The following is an 18,187-nucleotide window of genomic DNA, read 5'->3' on the forward strand; positions in this document are numbered from 1 at the left end:
GATCACACCTTCAGTTGAGGCTCGCATGATATTCAAAACAATGCTCCCTACCACACACCACACTGCCAAAGAGAACTCCGGGTTCAAACACCAAAGATTTCAAAATACCAGGATTCAAGAAAAAAGGAAGATTCTCAGGGCAATTCAGTACCTACCCACCTTCTCCCCCAAAAAGAAAGAAAAAAAATTAAGTCAGAGAGTTAAAAATTCTTAGGAAATTTTTAAAAATAATTTTTATTTCATTCAACACTGAATAGTTATTTCTTCTCTCAGCTTTTAAAATTAATAGGGAGGGAGGTGCACACATAGGGGCAAGCCGGGATTAGCCTACAGCTACCTGTAAAAAACACAAATAATTCATTCCATTCTTCCAAGCAGGGTTTAAAATTTCAAAGTAAAACCAGCAGTCATATATAATTACACATTTAACGCTCACATTATTCTGTAGAAAAACATTTAAAATACAAAAAAAAAAAAAAGAGAGATATCAGGTTAGAAACCTTTAGAATGCTAAAATCCAGATGACCCTGAGGTACGCTGGATCTAAACTACTTCAAAATATATAAACAGGTCCCGTTATGAGAAATATAAACACAAACATGCTAAAACTGTGAAGCAAGCAAGAGAGGAAAGAAATCTGAAGGTCACTCAGCTTAGACTAGGACAAACCATGACAGATTCTGGGTACAACATACTTAGCTTCTTGCACTAAATGGCGATTTGGGGACAAATGCACTAGCGAAGCTCTCCCTGCAGCTTGCAGCCTATGGGGGAAAAAAGCCAAATGCATGTGAGCCACTTTTTACTTCTCCTGTCAAAACCTCTTCTTTCAGAATCAAAGCTTTTATTTAAACACCAAAGTTGTACACTTTACAAACCATTTCATTGTGAGAATTTTTTCAAAATTTCACATGCAAAAGGTATGCAGCTGATGCTGAGAATCATTGTGCTTTTTCTTTGTACCAAAACTGTTGCTCAACTGATGAAAACTGGCCTCCAGAGGCAGTATTTGCTGGAACTGGGCACTCTCCCACTCTTTCCAGCTCCAGTATCCTACTGGCCTTTACAGATCTAAGTAGCTTTTCCTGGCTCAGAAGGGATCCTGGGGAAAGCATCCTCACTCATCTCCTCACTAAGCCAATTGAAAAGCTGTGCTCTGGAGACAAGGGATGCAAGGCCTGGATGAAGACTCCGGTCTTTGGCTCCCTGATCACAGCACTTCTCCCTCGTTCATTTTGGTAAAGGTCAGGGAGGAGCTCCAGCCGCACACTCCCTTTATATATTCAGTCTGCCCACTTGCATGCTTGACCTTGGCTTAACTTTAATAGGCTACAGTGTGATTTGTGAATCATCCATGAAGGCTGAATCTTAGAAACTCATCTTTGTCCCCAGTGGAAACTAGGAAGAGCCATAAAGCCAGCTTTCTTAAGACTTACCCTGATGGACTGAATCTCACTACCAGCTTCTCAAATCTCATTGTACCATCAAAACTGAAAATTAAAGATATCACTAAATGGAATAAATTACTCTTCCTCCTCTTCGTCATACCTGCATCCAGCCTATCCTCACCAATGATTCCTGCAGACTGTGAAAAGTATGAAAGTAAACCACAAGAAAGTTAAAAGAAAAAAATTCTTTTTTAGTTTTTAAGGTAAGGCATCTTACAGAATTCCAAACTGCTAACAGATCACTTTGTCATTCTAAATTTATCTCTTGATACCATTTACAAAGTTCTAGGCTTTGATGGCTAACCTGGTTTGCTTTCAAACGATCACAGGACAAAGACTTGTCTCTCCCCATTTGGAGAAATGCGTCTGTGAAGGCTCCTTTCATTTTACATTTCAGAACCTCAGAGCTTCCAATAAAAAAGAAATATAGGCTATTTTAATTTTTTAAATTTATATATATGGTCTTGGAATAAGGGACCTAGAAATTCAAATCTAAGGTTAGACTTGCTTACCTAGATAACCAAACTAATGAAGCAGCCTAAACACAACCTCAATAGAAATTCTGTGCTCCAAGGACTAAGGTAACATTACTTTCCAACTCAGATTAAGCTACAAGGGTAAGTGACCTCCACAAGTTATAGCCGCATAACAATCTGGCTGAAGGCATCTGGGGTAGTGGTTCTAAGGATAGTCAAGCTCGATGTAAAAGTACAGAATCCCTCTGTGGGCTTTCTTTCAGACAGTTATATTCTCACATGTGAAAACTGAGAAAAAAGCAGCAAGTGTCAGAAACAAACACAAACTCACCTGGTTTTAAAATTTTATAATTGAATGTATGAATTCAAAAGTACGACATACTCCCAATTTTAAATCAACAGCAACAGTACCACCAGACCAGCAAAATGACTGGTGAGGCACAAACACTGACCACGGGCTCAGGCTCAGCTCGGCTCAAAGCAATTACTTCCACTCTGCTGACAGCAGTCACATCTGGGTCACCCACATACTTGCAAGCTAATCTGATTAGGCTGATCAGGCTTAAAGCCTAGGTTTTGTTTGCAGACTATGGTGAACTATACTAAACATCATTAAAAAAAAAGTCCTTATACCAATCTCATAAAACAATCCTTAAAAAACCACCTCCCTAGGGCCATTCTGGTTATTACAAAAAAAAAGGGGGGGGGGCTTCCTTTCCAACACCAAACTATATTCTAGAGAGTAAACCTTGAAGAAAATACCTATATTTAAATCAATGAATCTGAACTACTGAATGAATCTCCAACTAAGAGAAAATGGTGGAAGATGTGTTTAGACTGATTTCACTTGGGGAAAACCAGGATGAAAATCAGAGTCTGAAAATGAAAGAAGCTGGACTCATCAATGCCTCCAAAGCTGAAAAAGAAACATTAAGAGAACCTGTTACTTATTTTACAAAATACTCAAAACCTATCTTAGGAATTGTCCTAAACTCTTCTGACCTATAAACAGAATTTCAGGCTGGATCTGAAGAACCCATGGGGGCTTTCTAACACTGTGGTCACCTTTTCTGTTTATCAGCTCATTCTGATCTCAATAAGCACCCAGTGAGGAGGCACTACAGCCAATAACATGATCATCCCCATTTTGCAGGTCAGAATAAGAAAAGAGATCAGTTAGCTCAAAAGTTACAAAGCTAGGAGGGGCCTACAAGGACTCCAATCTGATGTTCCCCTTGCCAGAATTAGGCTTGAACTTGCAGGCATAAATGTGAGGCTAAAGTACAGGTCTGAGGACATCAAGCCCAGGTCATCTGAGGTTCACAGTAAAATGCAGACTTCTAATCTGACTCAGAATTTCTGGGACTGGACTTTAGAAATATGTTATGTCAGTCAAGAAATACATTATGTCAAAGATTCTGAAGCCCATCAGTTTGAGAACCACCCAGCATGAGTGAATTCTAAATCCAACTCCAGTCAGAGAACGGATCTGTTTACCTATCCTGCATGCCACACAGACCTTGCCAAGCAAACCAAGCAGCTTATTCAAATTAACTGCACCAGTGACCCAACCTGAATAGGTCACATTAAAAGACTTTATGTGCCTCAGCCTAAAGAGACAGGCCAAAGGACTTAGGTCAGAGGTACATGCAGTATCAGCTTCACTCTTTCCAAGGTAAATTCTCAGTTGACATTACCCAACAATATAACTCCAGGGACTCCTGGAGGCAGATTCTTGTAGATTACCAACACATACCATCTCCAATTCCTTCTGAGGTGCATAACATTTCAGGAAGGTATTACACTGTTAACTTCTAAGGAAGTAATATGGATATAACCCGAGCCAAAATTATCAAGTTGGGTTTACAAAGCATCCGTAATTGTGGTGGGTAACTACCTTCTGCACATCTCCTTTTGAATTCATTTTTTATAGCATAGAATTTCAAACGGAAAGAAGAAATGGTGACATTTTTATGTTACGTTATAGATGGATTGTGTTGATTGCCTTTGAAACATACTTTCAGGGAAAAAAAAAGTATTGCCCCATTGTATCCACCAAGCTCTGTCCTGCTGTATTTCTCAGGAGGAAACAGCCTGAAAAGGTTTCATGGAAGCTAGGCCAAGCAATGGACTTCTGAAAGATCTCTCACAGTAATATGAGAGTGTGAAACAGCAGGAGGCTGAGAAATGTACTGTGAAGAATGGAGAAAAAAGAAACAGGCTTAGAAACAAGCACATTTGAAAAACTAGTGAAGGATTTCAAAAGATCAGCCCTAATTTAAGAAGCATGGGTACCTTATCATTTGAACCTAAAGAATATACCCAGGGCAAGACAAATTTCAGAAGACATGATACTCTTGAAATACAGAATTTTATTTAGAAACTGTTTAAAGTAGAAAAAAACCCTGTCAAGAAAGACCAGGTGGAAAATGGGTTCCCAATAAAATGGAATTTTAGGGCAACAAAAGTCTAAAAGGCCACAAAAGAGAAATAGCACCACTGTTATTTGAACAATGGCTAGTTACTTGCATTTTTTGGCATTGTTAATTACTGAATCTAGGTTTTCCTCTGAATTCCACACAGAGCATGCACTACACAACAATTTATCATAAAATACCTGCTTTCTACACACATTTTAGGACAAGCTACCACCAGAAACAAATCAATACAAATACATCAGGGGCTGAACAATCTCAGTAGTGGGTGACACACATTTTGCAGAATTCTGCCAAACAAAGGAACTGAACAGGCTGTGGGCAAAGCAAATGAGGGAGAGTTAAGGAATGAAATATTTTAAATATTAATAATTAATTCAGACATGGTACTGTATTTTCTGCAAAAGAAAATTAACATTTAGTAACACGCTAACGTTTTTATCTCCAAAGAGATTAGTGCACTGGCAAAGTATTCCAATAACAGTGGAGGGCTGTGGACAGCAGGTACCAAAAACACCCAGCCTTGCAGATCCCAAGGTAGCGATGGCCTTCACTGATCACTGTCTTTGCCAGAGGTCCAGATAGACCTTGCAGCATGATCACCTGCCTGCTGAACTTCCACTCTAAGCAGCAAACTTTAAGGAGCCAAAGAGGAGTCCCCAGTGGGCAAGGGGAGCAGAGAAGAGAAACACGTTAAATGTAAACTTAAAAGACAGTAAAACGGGACACAACCCCCATTCAAATCCCAGAGATGTGGGCAAGTCCCCAAAAGTAGTTGTTAGGTTTAAAAACTAGACGCACCTCATTTCCAAAAAAACACAATACATAGAAATTGCAGAGATAATTGGAAAAGTCACCAGAGAAATGCGCAATGAAAATCAAGCTCTTCCACTCAAACTTCTCAGGGCTGAAACACACACTCTATTCATCCAGGCAACAATGCCTCTTGCTTCTTAGCAGAGATGCAATTGGTCAAGGACACTAAATGGCTTTACAGAGTAACTTTTTAAACTTTCCTTTTGGGCCAAGGTCTGGGCCTATGAGGATCAGAGCAGCCCCACAAGGGCTGTGAACTGCAGGTTTCAAAGATTCCAGGTTCTGGCCCTTCCTTCCCAGACACAATGTCAAACACATAATCACCTGTCACGTTACATTTTATATTTTGAAATATGGAAGCATATTTTAAATACTCTTAAGGCATTTATTTATTAAAACGTTCTCTGCCAAGATTTCACATTAGTTTAAAATTCAAATCAGTCTTTACAATTCTCTATTAGAGGTCTCCTCCTCAGTGTATTACATAAAAACACCTTCTCCAGCAATCAGTGTTACCAGCATCCACACAGTGAGCCCATGGTCAGCCTCTTTGTCCCCTAGGTAAACCAACTAGATGTTAATACTGCTCTGCTACAAGGTAAAAGCTCCTAACTCAAACCTATTGGAAAAGGAGTGAAACTTCTGCAAAGTGCACTTTAAGAAGAGGTACTTTTTTGCTTATGAAAAGAAACCAGTGAGTCCTCTAAGAATAATAAAAGGGAGTATTTTACAGTTAAGCACATGATTTGGAGTGAAGAATTCGGATGTTGCTCAGCTGGTCCAGGCTGTTAATACTCTTCCTGTTCCTCCTGTGGGCCCCCCTCATCAGGTATCACGAAGCCTTCCTAAAATGGGAAAATGAGAGGGGAAAGCTGTTACTCAACACTGAAGGAAGGATCGATTTCTACTGTGGGTTCACTTTCCTCATATTTAAAACCTCTCAAAGTCAACGGTTCTTCCTGTCTCTACCACACACTTGGCATTTAATGGCACAAGACCAAGTGACTGCTATTTTATTAGTCAGTGGACTCACATCTCACAGAAGGCATAAACTGAGCACAAATTTACCCTCAAACTTTTGAGGGTGATGGATGTGTATGTACACTGTCTTAATTACGGTGATGATTCCACATACCAAGTTGTACTTAAATATGTGCAGTTCACTCTGTCAAATGAACTTCAATAAAGCTGTTTAAGAAAATTTACCCCCAAAAATACCTGACATCACCATAACAGTACCACACCACCTCCTCTCGATAAACTGCTCACACAGCAGCCTTCCTTTATGTACTTTCCCACTTCGGAACCACGCATGCTATTGCAGGTGTTGTGAGGGTTTTGTTTACCCAAAACCCCCACAGCACCCATAACAGCCCCAAGACTGACCCAACATTAGAGGCATGGGAAAACATGTATGGCTCCCACTTCACCCTCACTCCACCGCATCTGGCGTGTACTAATGGCTATATTACCATAAAAATTCAGACTTTCCCCTTTAACCACCATCTTATTTTTTTTTAACTAAATCTCTATGGCTGAATTTACTTTAGATGACTCCACTAAAACAATACTCAGACTAGAACAAGGACCCCTATATCTTTAGCATCTTTGCTTTCATTATCTGGCACAGAGCAAGCTCGAAATAAGGATTTATTTGAACAAATTATCAAGTTTTCAGTCATCTGTCTTAATCCCCCCAAATTCACTTGATACGTTTAGAGGACAGTGTTAATAACAGCAGTTATTAACATGTTACCTTTCATCTATATCCTGCCACATACTACGAAACACTTAGATGTACACTGTAGTTTGCTCCTACAGACCTTGCTAGGCACGCAGAAGAATTATCAATTACAGCCACTGAACAGTGGACACAGCAAGATACCAAATCCTAAATCTAGGGAAAATCAGTTTTCCCTGTTCAGTTAACACAGCATAATTAGTATCAGCAGATTCAGCTGTGTAATGTACATGGATCCCAAGAAACATGACCACAAAGGGGGAATAGGAACCAGGCACACTCCTGGGTGGGAGGAGTAAAGGTGACAGCTGTGGGCAGCAGACATCAAATAGGGACCATGTGCCTGGTTCTCCAGGGCACGCCTGGGGCTCTGTTCAAAAGGAGGCAGCATCTCTGGCTGAGGGGTCCAAGCTGAAGGGGGCGGAGTGGGGATGGAAGGGCTAAAAGCATTCTGTGGCATTCTTGATCTATTAGTGGCCACAAACTACAGAAGTAGGGCAAGCCAGCCACCTCAGTGTCCTATGCTCAGAGACCTCAAGGCAGAGGCTGAAACTGGGCAGAGGTGCCCTCTGGCTGACTTTGAGGGTCAAAGATGAAGTCTTTTGATGAATGCTATGCTGTAACACAACAAGCATCAGCACTGAGTCTGGCAAAAGCAACCAAATAAAATGTATTTTCTCTTAGATGGCAAAATGGCAAGAAAGTATCCTCAGGTCAATACGTACGTCTGTGGCATAGAGAATGTCCACAATCCTCTGCAATACAGGGTTGTTTTCCCCTTCGTTCTCCTGGCAAATCAATTCAATGTTCCTTAGCTTTCCGAAGTAGAAATCTCTCTCCTTCTCCAGGTCTTCGACGGTAAGTTTCAACACGTTGACCTGCACAAGACATTAGAAAGGGTGAAACATCTGGCATTCACACACCAGTAATATATCACACAAACTTCCAACCCAAAATGAGATGTGATCTTTCACCAAACTCTCTAACATGGACAAAATCCCACTTCACTTTAATGTCAATTTTCCTCAGCTCCAGATAAGGAGCATTGGCTTGTTCATGGCCACCTTGACTATAACAATTCCCAGGAAAGATCAAACTACACCATGAAACATGCATAACTTCTCAAGGACTAAGACAAGATCAAGGAGAGAAACTCATGGGAGCCTGAGACAAATACAGAAGCAGAATCCACCCAGCCCAGCAGGGTGGCCAACAATCATCTACTGAGTCCTTACCAAGGCACTGCTCAATCAAGTCCAGCTCTTTCCAAGTTGAGATCAATAGTAAGAGAGGGTCTGGTCCGAGGCAGCGGGGTAGAAGTGGCGAGTTAGGAGGGGAAGACTAGCTAAGGATGACTATAAGGATGACTAACACTAGCCCAAAGACAGCTAGGACTGAGGGGGACCTGGGCTTGGAAAACTCAATGGTTCTTTCTCTCCCCAATATGTTGGGGTGGGGGTGATCCATGACTCAAAAGAAAAGTATCCTCTGCAGAGAGAGTTCTTGCACCACCATCTACCCCAAGAGAGTCTCAAAAGGGAGAGAAGACGGCAAAGGCAGGGAGCAGATCCCACTACATTCCATTCTAGCCTCTTTGAGCATCTTCTCAGCTCACCACATATGCTGCAGGCTCCCACGGAGGGCCTCTAATTTCCACAAAGGGGCAAGGAAGAAATAAATCTCAGTGCTCGGGCCAGGACTTCATCCAGACAAGAGTAGTAAAAGTCCCGACAACCCTCACGGTCCTTTGTGTATGTTAAGCACAGTGCATCTTCATTCCAGTATATTCAAATCTCTGACATGCGAATTCAATTTAATTTTCACTAAATGCAAATTATATGGCATATGGTGTAGCACAAAATCCTCACAGGCCTTATAGGCTGGGGCCACACGGAAAGGTGAGGGAATAGGAACCAGGCACACTCCTGAAAGGTGAGCCAGGAAATCACAGGTGCAGCCACTAAGAACAATTTGGATAGCAGGGAATTCTGAGAGCCAGAAGGCACCACCGAAATCTAGTCCACCTGAACTTCTAGTTGCAGAAACTGAAGCAAACAGCTTAGCCGGCTTCCCCACAGCCGACAAAGAAGCGAGACCCAACCAAAGCCCCATCCAGGGTGGAAGGAAGCGCCCCTTCATAACCTGCAGTCAAGAAGCATCCAGAGATGAGAAGCAGGTGACTAGAGCCACCAGGACCATTTTGTCAAAGACTTAACTTCAATGTTCATCATCAAAGGCCTGAACAGACCAAACCAGAATCAAGGTTCCAGATACCTTTCACTTTTCCTTTCGCAGTCACAGAAATCACTTTTAAAAATAACTGAAAGTTTCAATAAAGTACTATCATTACCTAGTACCGAGCAAAACGAAACCATCCATCTGCCCCCATTCTCCCCACCCCTGCTCTTACTGCTGCTTGTCACCTCTCCTTAAACTATCAGTTACTCTCAAAGTGGAGTACGAAGGGGATAAAAGGGCAAGAGGTGACTAACCCCGCCAAGCGGAAACTGCCTTGGATCTTCAACTCCAAGATCCAAGGGCCAAGGAAGAGGCCTTCTAATCACATGAAAAGGAAAGAAGGAAAAGGAAGTCAAAAGCCTTACTGAGGCACGCTACCTTGGAATCCACCTGTACACGCATGTTCCACTAGTGCCTCCCTCACAAACTCACTGAAACCTTCTCTGGCCTACCAGTCGTCAAGGGCACCAGAACCCAGCCCTCCAGGCCCCACCAAGGCCAAAGCAGCAGTTCTCCCTGACACCACTCAGTAACTGTGACTCCAAAAAAACAATAACCATACACTAAGTCACCAGCTTTCACCTGGTACTCCTCTATTTATAAGGTTACTAAAAATCTATAGCTAGCAATCAATGTCACTCTTAGAGCCATGCCTTACAGTGAAGTAATAGCTATAACCTGAGAAGCCCAAGGAAAACACTTCAAACTTCCACTGGCCAATATGGTAGCTATGAACTACACAAGGCTTCCTGAGCCCTTGAAATGTGGCCAGTGCAATTGAGACAGCCTATAAACATTAAATACACATTGGATTTCAAAGATTTAGTACAGTGGTCAAATGTAAAACATCTGACAATTATTTGTACTGATCACATGTCAGAACACTAGTATTTTAGATATATTGAATAATGTGTTATTAGAATTAGTTTAATCTGTTTCTTTTTACTTTTTCCAATGTGGCTACTAGAAAATTTTAATTTATACATGTGCCTCACATTCTGGTTTGCATTCTATTTCTGTTGAACAGCACTACTTAAGACTAAAATCAACCAGAAGTAAATTTCTCCAGGACAACTTAAGAATGTGGAATCACTGCAGTTCTCCTAATGCTATGACCACCACAACATAACTTGTGTAGAATACACTGCTCTTCTCTTAGCCTACCAAGCCCACGTGGCTCTATTTTCCACATCGGTTGTGTCCTCCAGACCTCCACAACTTCATCAAGGGCCATCACTTCAAATACTTTCAGGGTTAGAAAGATCATGTAAATGACCATGGGATTCAGGAACAGGGTGTGCGCAGGACTTCGGCAACCTGGAGAGAACCTAAAATCCTTCATATTAAAAAATAATAATAATAAAAATAAAAACTCTTTGCAAGCCAAACAAATTAATTCCAAGGCAGGGCTGGACAAGCTAGCTGTGACCTGGGTCCAAACCCCAGGTCAGGCTATTTAACCTCTCTGAGCCGCACTGTCCTTCTCTGTAACACTTCACAGGGCTGCCGCAAAAGCAAAGTGCTTAGGAGAGCAATGGCGTGCACACTCTAAAAATGTTTTGTTTTTGCTATTAACATCTGTTCATTTCACCAAAAAAATCTGATTCCTGTGAACTTTTAAAACTCATGTTAGAAACCATGTCAGTCTATCAAGACCACAGACAAGAACCATAGTAACCACAACTGTCTTTCACCCACTGCCATTTACCCCATTTATCCCACACTTTAAGGCACCTGACACAACATCAGCTCATGATCAAAGTATGAGCCCCACTGCACACGCAGCAGTGCACTCAGAGAGGTTAACTGCCTTGCCCCAAGTAGAAGTGGGAGCACCAGAACCATCCCCAAATCCACACAACCCGAAGGTGGCATTCCCTCACAGAGGACCCAGCTGAGCAGCGGGTCCCACAGAAGCCGCTGCATCATCTCCCGGAGAGCATAAGGCCAACCCTGTGCTGGTCACCATGTCTGGCCATGAACAACTCTTCCCCGTTTTTCCCTGAGACTGCTTTGTGTTGTTACCCATGCCTGGAACCAACAGTCACAGAAGTCTCCTTACTCTCCAGGACTTCTGTACTTATGGTGCCAGTGCCTAGAGGGTGCACGAGGCAACCAAACCATGGGGGTGGTGACCCAGTCATCTCCATACTCCAGAGGCACCTATGACCATGGGGCACACACAAATCAAAGAATGAAAAAAACCAAATGTGATCTTTGGGCAGGCTTTTATGTCCTGATTTCCTAGGATTATGGTCTGGGTCACAAGAGGTTCTGGATTAAAGTGAGGCCATTTCCCCTGGGCTTTAGGACTTGGCTTTTAGGAAAGTAAAAAGCTTCAATCCCAAACTCACAGGAATCACAGAGCATTCTTGATTTTAAAACTGGAATTAATCAACAAAATCATCCAAAAGCAATGGAACAAATGAAACAACTATAAGAATTAGTGAGAAAATGTCTAAAAGTTTTAAAATTTGTTCTGATTCACAGAGACTCTACCAAGTACCTTCAGGATATTTAACTAATCCCAAGGAAGACATTTCAAATCACTGACCTATTAAGCACAAAAGCAACAAGTTTTCATACCACTTCCATTCTCAACTTAATTCTCTAGTGAGCCCAGACTTCAGCAGAGACAGACTGCGGAATCTTTTTCAAATTATTATTTAGAAAGTTATCTCTCCTTTATCTTTTGCCAGAGCCAAAATTCAATAGACATTCTCCAAATCCCACAGAACCCTGACAGCGTTCCAGAGACTTTTAACAGGGTTCTATTGTATGGACGGGTTTCCAAACAGACACTGGTTTCTGTCACACTAACAGATTTCAGAAATGCCTGATACCGTCCCCCACCTCCACGCTCACAGTCCCCACACAGCACCCGAAGTGCTCACACACGTCATGAGGACTGCTTTTCTACACAGACAAGGCAGGTCTTTCAACAAGAACACGGACAAGCCTCCCCTGGTCAGGGCAGCAAGAGCCCTTTCCCCCCTAATGCCTCCTGTCTTGAACACAGGAAGTGCCTACCTGCTGCATCAATTCGGCTGCTTCGTCATCCCCATTCCCCACACCGGGGTTCTTCCGCACCACACCCGGGCCAGCCTTAGGGGTTGCAGTAGTTCTGTGTGTTGCAATGGGCCTCTGGGGAGCTAAGAGGAGCAGACGTAGTTTTTTAAGAGGAAAAATTTCATGACAAAAAAGAACCCACCAGACAACAAGAGGAAGCTGTGATCAACTGCCCTCCACAGCTATGTGAGGGGACCCAACGTAGAGAGCCCAGCATGCAAAACAGCACCCTCGTGTTTGCCCAAAGTGGTTTTTCATCCTGGTAGCACAGATAAGTACCAATTTTAGTCACGATCTTTCGTGCTGGGACTAAGTCCTTCTGTGTGGTCTTTTTTCCACTGGGGTGAACAGGACTATCATCTGAAAGAGGCAAAGTCATTCGGGCACATTTGGATGATCTTCCTTAATGCAGCTCCAACCAAATTCACAAACAGGGCAGCTTTACGCAGCAAAGGAAAACTTCACGCCAGGAGCTCACAGTCCCAGCTGTTGCAGGGTGCCCACGATTCCCCATCTGGAAAGTAAGGTGCCTCCGAACTCAGAACCTCGGGCTCCTTGGATTGGGAAGAGGCGGGGGTAGAGACTGCTCTGACCACTACTGACTTCAAAACCCGTATCTTGCTTAACTTTCAGAGGGTGTTTAGAAGGGTTAGGAGAGAAAAGCAGCACAGTGACAAGGATTTATAGGCTTCTCTCAGTAAGAATGGGCAAAAGAAAAGACAAGGAAAAAGAGGTAAAGGGGTCAACCTATCTACAAGTTAAAATAAGAATAATCAAGAACAATCTATCTTAAGGTAAATTTCATGGTTTTATTCATTCATTCAGCAATTATTTTGTAAAGCTTGTATGTTATGCCAGGCTTAGAAATATTTGATCGTCCTGTCACCCCAAACTGCCCAATAACCATAATGCCTTTCACCCATAGTAACAGGCATTTTCCCTAGAGGATCTCTAGTATATGTTTACCCTGAGGACTAAATGCATAATGCAAGTCTCCACATGCCTGTCGGCAGCACCTGAAATTTGCACAGGATTATCTACACACTTCCCCATTCTAACAAGCTAAAGAATAAAAATACTCAATATATGAAGAAATCTGAACCCTCATATACTCTGCTGATGGGCATGTAAAATGGTTCAGCCACTCTGAACAAGAGTCAGGTAGTTTGGCAGAAGGTTAAACACAGAATTACCACATGACCCAAGAATTCTGCTCCAAGAGTACCTACTCTTTTTTTTTTCCCAAGAGTACCTACTCTTGAATCCAAGAGAAATGAGAACATATGCCCACAGAAAGAAACTTGTATACAAATAGTCACAGCAGCATTGCTCAGAAGAGCTAAAAAATGGAAACAACCCAAATGATCATCAGCTGATGAATAAATCATGCTACAGTCATACAATGGAATATTATTTAGCCATACAAAGGAATAAAGTACTGACATATGCTACAACATGGATCAACCTTGAAAATACTACACTAAATTAAAGAAGCCAGACACAAAACATTACATATTCTAGAATCCCATTTATATAACATATTCAGAATAGGTAACTCCATAGACAGAGAGTGGATCAGCAGCTGCGTAGGGCTAGTGACGAAGGAGGAGAGTCAGGGGAAAATAGGAAGTGACAGTTATCAGGAACATATGACGTTTCTTTTTTAGGGTAGTGAAAATGTTCTAAAATTGATTATGGTGATAGCTGAACACACTGAGAATATACTAAAAACCATTCAGTTGTGTACTTTAAATGGGTGAATTGTATGGTAAGTGAATCATAGCATAATAAAGTCATTAAAATTAAAAAGTACTCAATGTCCCTCTCTACCTACCAGGTAGATTAGTCTCTCTCAGGGTACTATGTGGCTCTAACTAATGTTCTTGAAACCTTCTGGAAAGAAGAAATTAGCAACTAACGAACACCTACCCTGTTCCGAAGTATACATATGTTCTGTAAGTACAGTACTGCAAACACACCTTGGGAAACCTACCAGGCCAAGACCTTTTAGAGAAGGTCTGTAGCAACACCCTCCCCTTGCCTCCCAGATTCTGCTGGTATCACAGCAAGCCAACACCACTAAGCAGCTGAAGTTCGAGGGAGGGCAGGGAAGCGGTAAGCACAGGAAGCTGACCTGCAGACGGAACAATGATGCAGAGAGCCAAGAGCAATCCTCAAGAGACCTAGAAAGTTCTGCGGTTCCTGGGAGTTCAGGTCTGGTTGTAACTTCCTATCCTAGGGCTCTGTGAAACGCCCTTGTGTTCAAACTAAAGATCTCTTTAATATGAGCTAACCCAAGGGATTTCTATTCCATACAGAGTGTTGGCAAAATCATGTACAATAACTCATTCAAGTCTTAAGAACAACCCTCTGGGGCAAGTATTGAAATTCCCATTTTACAGAGGAAACAGTGGAGAAGAGGTGAAATGGATTACACAGGGCTCCAGAGATCTAAGAACAAACACAGGGCCCTGATGCCATAATCCATGCTCCCGCCACATGACTGGGTTTATGCTCTTTAAGCTCCCTAAGCCTATAGCTACCCCAAAAATTCTGGTTGAATATTGAATGTATGAATCAATGAATGAATATCTGGAGTATTATTACTTGGAAATGGTGTTTGTGTGTGTGTGTGGTTTTTTTTACCTGCACTGCTAGAGCTGAGAGGTTTCTTCGGTTTGTTCAGAGCTGGAGCAACAAGGGAGGGGGCCACCACAGTTTCTTGACCTTGTCTGGCAGCTACAGGGTCATAATCTTTTCCATCATAGTTTGCATCAAAAAACTTCTTGAACCACTGAACGAATTCAAAATTGTCCTGAAACTTTCCTTTTACTAATTTGTCCACAGGAATTATCTGCAGAGAAACATCAAGATTGTTGAGCCCAAAGCAAGAGGTTTTTGGCAAGTATCAAACATATCCAATCATCAAATCAGTTCAAAGCTCTGCCAAAAGGAGAAAAAAAAATTTTTTTTAGAGGCAAGACTAAGTGCTCAGTAAGCCCCCAGAAGTTTGTAGAGCAAGTTTCATTCAGTTTCCTCCACAGAGAACTTACACCTGCCAAACACCCTCCAAATCCATCAGAAGAAATCAGAAATGCAAAAAAGCAAGTATCATATATAAGTCACATATCCAAACACATCCTTAGACATGTCATTCCACTGTAAAGAGTAAATCTCCCGTGTAAGTTGCATGGCCACAGTGCCTGTCAGAGTATGAAATCCATAGCACAAACTAACCACAGGTGTCTATGAGATGTGTTTTAAAATAAAATTATCTTAAAGTAGGTCAAGGTACAGAATCAGTCCTGGGATAGACTTCCACAAAATGGTATGTTTTTCAAGTAATTCCAATCCTATTAAAACATACTTTAAAAGACCCTCTACGTTTTTTTTTTATTATAGAAGAATACTGTGCTATCAGGTATTACTTCAAATGGTTGGACTGCAGTCCAACTCAACTATCTTCTAATTCTCAAAGGATTCCAGTTGCAATGATACTTTTATTTAAAAAAAAAAGAATATACATAATAATCTGAACTGTATCACCTTTCTGAGCAAATAAATTTTTAAAAACTTCTTTGTATGACACCAAAACATTTACAAATAAAATGTTACATCTGGAACTCATTTCAAAATAATCCATGAGAACAGGGGGTGGGGTAGAGGTATAAATGAAATAAAACTGGCCTTGAGTTGATAATCGCTGAGGTACATGGGGGATCATTGCACCTTTCCCTCTATTTTTATATACTTCAGAAATTTTCCTTATACAAAAAAAATAAATGCCATGAAAGAAAAAATTATTCTATATAATAAACTACACCTAGTTAAAATTATGCCTGGTAACCAAATGATATTCTTACAGTACAAATGCCTATTTTATATACTGCACACAGACAAAACTAAAATAAAAAGACTGACTTCACGGTACGTAGAAACCAGATACAGCATACAGTAGCTAACTAGGGGGTGATTACAAGCTTTACTTAAAAAAGTTTACCCCCCCAAAATGGCTTTTTAAAGGATAAGCCCTAAAAAAAAAAAAAGAAAAAAAAAAGGATAGGCCCTTCTAATGGGGGTGGGGAATAACTGCATAATTCTGCAATAATCTATTATCTCCTAAATCAGGGATATTTGTCCTAATGAAACCTGGTGGACTGTGTCTTTGATACCTTCAAATAAGCTTGGGGGCAAGTGGGAAATTCCTAGCACCCACCAGCAATCTTCTTTGTATCTTGCTATAAAAATCAAGTATTTCTAGAATCTTGTCTGTTAGAACTACTTATTCTACCATATGGTATGCTTTACAGAAGTAAATCCAGAGATTAAAGGAGTCAGATGTCAGATTAATAGACTAAACAGTAATTAAAAAAAAAATTTACAGGTAGATTTACAGGTTAATTCTTCACAAAGTTACCAACTTCAAAATGAAGAAGGAAGACAGCAAGGGGGTAGGAGAGCAGAGGGAAACTTTGCTCCCAGTAAATTCTGTTAACTGGAGAAAAGATAACTATATAAATTGAGAAAAGAAGAAAATGTCCAAAGTAATGGGCCAGCATCTGTATCCTCAGTAATTATCACTAGTTTTTTTTTTATTGGCATATAAATTAGTATTTCACATATTGTTCTTAAAATAATTTTCACAAGAGTTTCATAGAATTTTGCTTATTAACACTTAAAAATAATATTTATGAGATACATTAAAAACAATATTGATCAAAGACTAAATTATTCCATGTAGTTAGGGTGACCATCCATCCAGGTAAGCCTTTCTTAATTCCTTAGTTTTTTTGTGGAGGGGTAGTTAGATTTATTTGTTTTTAGAGGAGGTACTGGGGATTGAACCCAGGATATCAAGCATGCTAAGCATACTCTATACCACTTGAGCTATGCCCTCCCTCCCAGTAATTATCACTAGTTAAGAAACAACCTAAATGAAAGAATAAAATTTACTTACTTTGTCAACACCCATCCTCTTAAAACCTGCTTGTAGTATTTTGAAGTTCTGGATGTATTCGTGTTCTAGCTTAGCTTGGAATTTCACTTTCTTCAAGGCAATAGAGCCGGGGAACAGCATGTCCATAAACTGACAATAGGCAGCCCCTGAAGGAACAACAACAAAAGAAGAAAATACACACTAGGTCACTAAATGCAGTAGCTACTAACAAAGCAGGGTGAAAATTTACTCAAACTCATTTAATCCATATACAATTTTAAAAGCTGTAAAGTGGAAACACAAAACCCAAACGCTTCATTATCACATGACTTCAGTCAATTTTTTTTTTCCCAAAGTCAATTTTTTAACTAACAAGACTATGGTTTTACCTGGTAAGTTCTACAACACACTTGCAACCTGGAATGCTATGACGAGAAAAAGGAATGTTTCTATGAAATTTTAAAACTTTTCTTTATAAGAAACCAGCATGACAATAAAACAACTACAAAGAAAAATGAATGCTGGCAGGAGGAGGGATTTCCCCACTATTTCAAAGATCCTTCCTCTGACCTAGGTTAAAAAAATGTTTTTTTCTATGATATCTGTTTCCCATCTCTAAATAAACTTAACCTATCATTTTATAAACAAAGTTGAATAGAAGACATTTTTGTGTCTTAAATTTTTTTCATTTTAAAGGTCATTATAAGAAATTACTGCATATATTTCATTCCATTTGTTCCCCAATTTCACTCCTTCCTCCACGTGTCCATTTTTATCCATCGCCACCCCCAAAAAGTGTTTTCTTGGCACTTAAAATTTCCAGGCATGTTATTTCTCTAATGCCCACCAAACTGCACTCTCCTAATACAGGGCAGGATTCATGTGCACTTACTGCCCTTTCAGGAAAGGAGGCAAGAAACCCAGCAACTAAGCAATAGGTGTTCTGCAGAACAAGGCTGCCATAATATGCATATTCAACTTATTTTTACATCAGGCCAAACTGGCTCCCTACCAGTTCCAGCATTAGA

The 18,187-nt window shown here is 40.7% G+C and overlaps 1 protein-coding gene across 1 annotated transcript in view; it reads right to left on the reverse strand.

Moving 5' to 3' along the window:
* Nucleotides 1–207: 207 nt before the first annotated feature.
* MAPRE1 (microtubule associated protein RP/EB family member 1) overlaps nt 208–18,187 on the reverse strand; it is a 29,175-nt gene continuing 11,195 nt past the window's right edge. The window contains exons 3-7 of the mRNA XM_031433985.2: nt 17,181–17,326; nt 14,870–15,077; nt 12,185–12,306; nt 7,642–7,794; nt 208–6,020 (exon numbers count right to left, since the gene is read on the reverse strand). Coding sequence (XP_031289845.1) covers nt 5,964–6,020; nt 7,642–7,794; nt 12,185–12,306; nt 14,870–15,077; nt 17,181–17,326 — 686 coding nt within the window. The 3' untranslated portion in view covers nt 208–5,963. The remainder of the gene's footprint in view (nt 6,021–7,641; nt 7,795–12,184; nt 12,307–14,869; nt 15,078–17,180; nt 17,327–18,187) is intronic.

The sequence above is a fragment of the Camelus dromedarius genome, chromosome 18 (assembly GCF_036321535.1).
Source record: "Camelus dromedarius isolate mCamDro1 chromosome 18, mCamDro1.pat, whole genome shotgun sequence".
In the NCBI taxonomy this organism is placed as follows: Eukaryota; Metazoa; Chordata; class Mammalia; order Artiodactyla; family Camelidae; genus Camelus; species Camelus dromedarius.